Source organism: Tupaia chinensis, unplaced genomic scaffold (genome assembly GCF_000334495.1).
Source record: "Tupaia chinensis unplaced genomic scaffold, TupChi_1.0 Scaffold145652_1, whole genome shotgun sequence".
Lineage (NCBI taxonomy): Eukaryota > Metazoa > Chordata > Mammalia > Scandentia > Tupaiidae > Tupaia > Tupaia belangeri.
Window position 1 is genome coordinate 1,805,164 of NW_006205509.1, and position 5,266 is coordinate 1,810,429.

The 5,266-nt window shown below is 55.4% G+C and overlaps 1 protein-coding gene across 5 annotated transcripts; it reads right to left on the reverse strand.

Moving 5' to 3' along the window:
* Positions 1-216: 216 nt before the first annotated feature.
* On the reverse strand, positions 217-4,236 carry AQP6 (aquaporin 6). Of its 5 annotated transcripts, none has more exons than XM_006168188.3 (5): positions 3,630-4,236; positions 2,801-2,959; positions 2,471-2,551; positions 1,650-1,815; positions 217-571 (listed from the first exon to the last, which is right to left on the reverse strand). In XM_006168188.3, exons 1-5 carry the CDS (start codon positions 4,029-4,031, stop codon positions 558-560), a joined length of 822 nt encoding a protein of 273 aa, XP_006168250.1. In that variant the 5' UTR covers positions 4,032-4,236; the 3' UTR covers positions 217-557. The 5 variants fall into 5 exon arrangements, 4 of the variants coding, with proteins under 4 accessions (XP_006168250.1, XP_006168248.1, XP_006168247.1 ...); XM_006168186.3 differs by having other exon boundaries at positions 1,566-1,815; XM_006168185.3 differs by having other exon boundaries at positions 217-615; positions 1,566-1,815.
* Between the last annotated feature and the right edge of the window lie 1,030 nt (positions 4,237-5,266).

The following is a 5,266-nucleotide window of genomic DNA, read 5'->3' on the forward strand; positions in this document are numbered from 1 at the left end:
GGGTCCCTCCCTCAACCCTCCTCACTCACAAAGCTCCCAGGTCAGCAGACCTAGGAGAGAAGGAGGTGGGGCCCCTGGTAAGTAGGCCCAGTGAAATGAGAACAACCTCCTCTTTTCCCTTTTTCTCACTTATTTCCCTCTCCCTTCTTCCCTCCTCCCTCTCATTATCAACAGCAATTGTATTCAAACCCAATAATTAACAGTAATAGCAACAAAATCATCATTTATTGGGGGTAGTTTACTAGCATTTTAACTTCCAAAAGCAGTTTTCCAATCTCTTATTTGTTTTCACAGCAGTCCCTGGGGAAGGGTTATGCCCATTTTACCACTGGGGAAACTGAGGCCCAGAAAGGACCCTGCTTCTGGTTAGAGTAGATTTATAGCAGTCCTTTAATAGTAAAAAAATCGTGCAGACTCTGGTGGTTCTTTGGAGGCAGCGGACTGCAAATCCTGGGTCATTCATGGGTCCCTACCATCCCTAGGACTTATTCAGCAGCTTTCTTGAGGATCTTGATAATGCTGACAGCGAGGCTGGAGATGGCTTCTTCTGGCCCAGGTCATGAACTGAGGACTGGGATGGGATATCCTCTCAGGGTTGTTCCTGTGGATGAAGGGCTATGGGGGGGAAGGGGGACATACTCCTGGGAAAGCCTACCCTGGAAAAGGCTTGTCAGGCCTAAACCTCCCTTCTTTTTTTGTTTTTGAGATATTTTTGCTGTAGGGTGCGTGTACTTGCCAGAGAGACAGAAAGTGAGAAATCTCCCCCAAGGGAGAATGGCCATGCTGCCATCTATTCTCTGTTCCCCTCTATTCTCCTGACCCTCTATTCTGCTCTCGGGATTTGGGCATGTGTACATGCGTGCCCAGCATCTGTTTCAGGCTGCCAGGTCTGGGACACAAACCGTGGTCGACCATGTGGGAGTCCAGTACCTTAACTACTATGCCAAGCCTCCCTTTTTATATCCTGTTTCTCTTTGCTAGCTCCTCTCCTGGAGATTTGGAAGAGTGAAGAAGGACCTTGTGGGAGGGCAATCTCTGTCCTCAGGGAGCCCATCTGAGAGGCAGCCATAGTCCTCAAACTGCATCCAAGGGCAGAGAAGTCCCTCTGAGGAACTTAGGAACTGTCCCAGGGCCCACTTTCTCTAAAGAAACCTGTCCTCTCCTCTCCAATGTATTTCCTGGGTAGGGTGAGAAGTAGGGATTCCTGAGGTCCCTGTAGTCCTCAGTGTCCAAGCACAGTGGCCGTCGGTCTCCAGTTCCTTTTTTTCCACCAAGAAGGGAGGCTCTGGAGGCCTAGGACTCCCACTAGGTCGAGTTGGGTGAGAGAAGTCAGAGTGATCATGAGGTCCTCCACCTCCCTCTGCTCTGTCCCATTAAGAGAGGGGAAGGCTGGGGTGAAAATGGGACAGGTCTGCTCCCAGATCCTTTCAGTCCAGCAATGTAAGGTCAGGACAGGGACTGGCACCCCTAGGCCCACTCCATGAAGACAAGAGATCAGGTCTCTCCAGCCCCCTGCAACCCCTTCCCCCAGGAAAAGGTCAGATCCTGCAAGGCCTATTGCCCACCTGCCAGTTTGCTCTTGGAGCCTGAGTGCAGGGCCAGGGTCTACACGGTTTCATACACACTCTCCATTTCAGCATCTCCTTTACCAGACTGGGAGCCTTTCTTCTGTGGCTCCACCTCCTCCACTTTCTCCTCTGTGATACCGGTGAGGATGGCCAGTCGCTGGGCCAGGGTCTTGGTGTCAGGGAACAGGATGAAGTTGTAGATCAGCGAAGCCAGGACAGCCCCTGTCAGGGGTCCCACCCAGAAGATCTGAGGAGATGGAAGTAGGCACCCACTCATGAGCTGTCAGGACCGTGGGTGGCTTGGGGACCGCTTGTGCTGATGTGGTCTCCCAGGAACTTTCAGACTGTCTAGAAGACCCAGACCCACCTCCCACTCCCACAAGGTGAGGGGACCTCGCCCTCCTTGGAACTGGGCCCAGGCTATGCAGCCTGACCAGGGCCAGGGGCCAGTCTCCCCACCCACTCCTGCCTCTTTCCTCTCACCTCCCCCGTTTTAGTCTTGGCGATTGCTGTTTTTGTCTCTGCTGGTGTGTGTATCTATTTCTGTTTGTCTTTTTCTTTATCCAAGTTTGAAAATTGGTCCAGCTGGAGAAAGTGAATAAGGAAACAGCCAGGGCTTTGAACTGAAGCCAAAGCTGCAGTTCCTGTCCTGGCCCACTTCTGACTCAGTCTACTGGGTACCCTGGGCTGCTGACACGGGAAAGAAAGGAAGTACGAGCCAGGATACACACCTTGGCCACAGAGCTTAGGGAAACCTCCGCTCCAGGGTCAAGTGGACTAGGCAGGAGGGGTCGCTTGTGTTCTCCCCAAGTGTCCGTGGACCTGTTCTTGTGAAACCCGCCATCTAGGCTGTGCCTGCTCAGGCCCTCTCCCTTCCCCGTAGCCACAGCAGAAGACCTTACCCAGTGGACTGTGAACTTCCCAACGATGACAGCAGGACCGAAAGAGCGGGCTGGGTTCATGGAGCAGCCGGTGAAGTAGATCTGGGAAGCACGGACAGGGCAAGGTGAGGGGACTGAGGCAGGCCTGGGAGGGAAGGTTCCCTCTGGCCTGCTTAGAACCCTGGCCTCAGCCTTGGCTTCAGCAGCACCATGTCCTGGACCTGGAGTTTAGGGCCACCATCTTGGTCCCGAGGCCTGAGGGGCTTCGGGAGGGTCATTTCCTGACCTTTAGGGCCCCAAAGCTCCCATGGAGGGCCCAGTGTACATGTGCAGATCCCCTCTGCCTCTTACCCCAATGAGGTGGCCCAGTGCTATAGAGATCCCGATCATGGGGGCCGGGGAGCCCGACGTCTGACGGCTGTCGGTGGAAGCAAAGACGCAGAGCACCAGCTGCAGGGTCAGAACCAGCTCCACTGCCACCGCCTGGCCAGTGGAGACGCTGTTCCGGACCTGGGCAGAGGGGGTTATGTTGGAACAGACACGGGCTCTGCCCACACATGGTGAACCCCTGGTCCTGATGTCAGCTGGGGGGCGGGTGGAGACACCTCACTACTGCTGAGCTCCAGGACTCCAGAGATCTGTGTGGTCTCTGGTTCAGGACAGGGAGACAGGAGCTCAGCTTGGTGGGAAGACCTGAGAATCTGGGGATGCATATTGAGAGTGGGCTGGGAGGAGACAGTAGGAGTGAAGGAGGAGATCTGGGGGAGTAGGTGGAACACACATGACTGGGGAACAGGCTGGGAGTGAAGCAAGGCGCTGAGGGGAGGAGCTTGGGGTAGAGGGTAGAACTCAGAAAATTAGGTGCGTACAAGGTCCCCTTCCTCTGCCCACAGCCTCAGCTCTCCCTAGTCCTTCTCCAACTTCTTCCCCCTTTGCCTTCACTTGTTCCTTGTACCACAATCCCATTCCTGTTCTTCCTAGACTAAGGCCGAAGTCCGAGTCCTCTGGATCTCAGGGCCTGTGCGGAGCAGCTGTGGAGAACGTAACTGAATCCTTCCTCTGCTCTCTTTCTGAGGCTGGCCCTCTGCCCTGACTACCTGTTTGGATTCTCTCCTCCTGGCAGGGCCCTGCCAGATGCCATTTTCCCAAGCACCAGTCACATGTCCCTCTCTGCACCCACCACATTGACTCCGAGAGTCTCCCGGATGTCCGATGGCGTGACCACGTAAAGCAGAGCAGCCCCTACGGTGGCTCCTGCTAGCTGGGCAGCCACGTAGGCCACAGCGCGAGGCAGAGAGATGTGAGAGCCCACAAGGAAGGCCAGAGTCACGGCAGGGTTGACGTGGGCCCCGCTGGCCTTCCAGGTGACCTGCACAGCCACGGCGGTGGCCAGGTTGAAGGTGATGGCAATCTGCAGCACAGAGGGCAGAGCTGAGGGCCAGTGCAGAGCTGAGCCTACGCCAAAGAACACGTACAGCCCCGTGGCCAGGAACTCTGCAAACAGCGCCTTGCTGATGGCTGCCCACACCCTGCACGCCAGCATGTTGACCCAGCCATGCCCCCCTGGCTGTGTTGCATCCATGTCCTGGTGCCGAGGGCTCGGACGCCTTCTCCTTGGCTTCTGAGTCCTTTTGATCTCCCCTGGTCTCTGACTCTGTGATTATCTCGCTCTCTGTGGTGGCTTCTCTACCCCTGCCTGCAGCTTCTTTACCACACTGCTGTCCCGAGAAATGTGCAGCTCAGACTGGCAGGGAGTGGGCGGAGGGGCTTATGTGTGGGTGGTTGCAGGGGAGGCATGTGTGTGTTCTGAGGGGTGGTGCTCACGTGCCTGCTGTGGCCTGAGCTCACCTGACGGGGTGGGTGCTGAGCTGGAACCTCCGGGAGGTTTTCCAGGGCTGAATAGTCCTAACTCGCCGCAGGCAGAGAGCTAGCCTAGGGTCTCAGGTGCAAGGGCAGCAGTGGTCACGTGATTCCAGAGGCTCACATCCCTGATGCCAGCTGAGAGCAAGATCAACCTCAGATCCCCAAGACCAATGTCTGCTTCGGGGCTTCCTGTGCATTCCCAGGAGCTCTTGTTCTCTTGGCCCACTCTGTCTCCAGACACTGCCTCCAGGTGAGCTGTGCCCCGCAAACCTAAATGGGAAACTAAGCTCGCTCCTCTCTTCCCACCTAAAGCCCCACTCACAGAAGGTACATGTGAAGTCAGCTTCACTAAGGACGCGGTCGAGGGGTGTGGAGGGCACTGGTGGGGGAGGGTCTACTCCACATCGCATCAAGCCGTGTCACAGCAGAACCAGCTGGTCCCTCTACTGTCCCCATCGGGAATTTCCATGGCCCTTCACTCACTCCCCGTCTCTTTCCCACCTCCCACTCCCCGCTCACCCCTCCCTCTGCTTCCCTCCTTCTCAGGGACCGAACACATTCCTCTCATTTTGCACACAGCGCAGCTTAACCATTTCTGTGGCCACACTGGCCTAAAAATGACCCGTGCACCAGGGTTCCCCTTTTACTTCCCCCCAGCAGCATATCAAGATATTTTCTCAAACAAAAACGTTCCCTTCTTAAGAGGACTGCCTAGCTGTTGATAGGCAAATAATAGTCTTTACCTCTTAACTACATCTGACCTCACCCCTGGCCATATCTACTTTCCAATAGATGTCCCCTGGCTGTCCTTAGGCTCCTCAAATCAATCTGTCTCAAAATGTGATCCTCTGCCTGTCTCCCCTAAAGGCACTCCTCTCGTTTTCTCCAGCTCAGTTGGAGGAATCTGGGAAGCATCCTTGCCTCTTCTCTCCTTCCCTGTCCAATAAAACTTCA

Excerpts from the sequence above, each read along its gene's own strand:
- AQP6 (XM_006168186.3), bottom strand. The coding sequence starts at position 4,031 with ATGGATGCAACACAGCCAGGGGGGCATGGCTGGGTCAACATGCTGGCG. Across the intron at positions 2,960-3,629 it reads AGACTCTCGGAGTCAATGTG|GTCCGGAACAGCGTCTCCAC; the intron begins GTGGGTGCAGAG and ends CCCTCTGCCCAG. Across the intron at positions 1,816-2,470 it reads GGAAGTTCACAGTCCACTGG|ATCTTCTGGGTGGGACCCCT; the intron begins GTAAGGTCTTCT and ends CCATCTCCTCAG.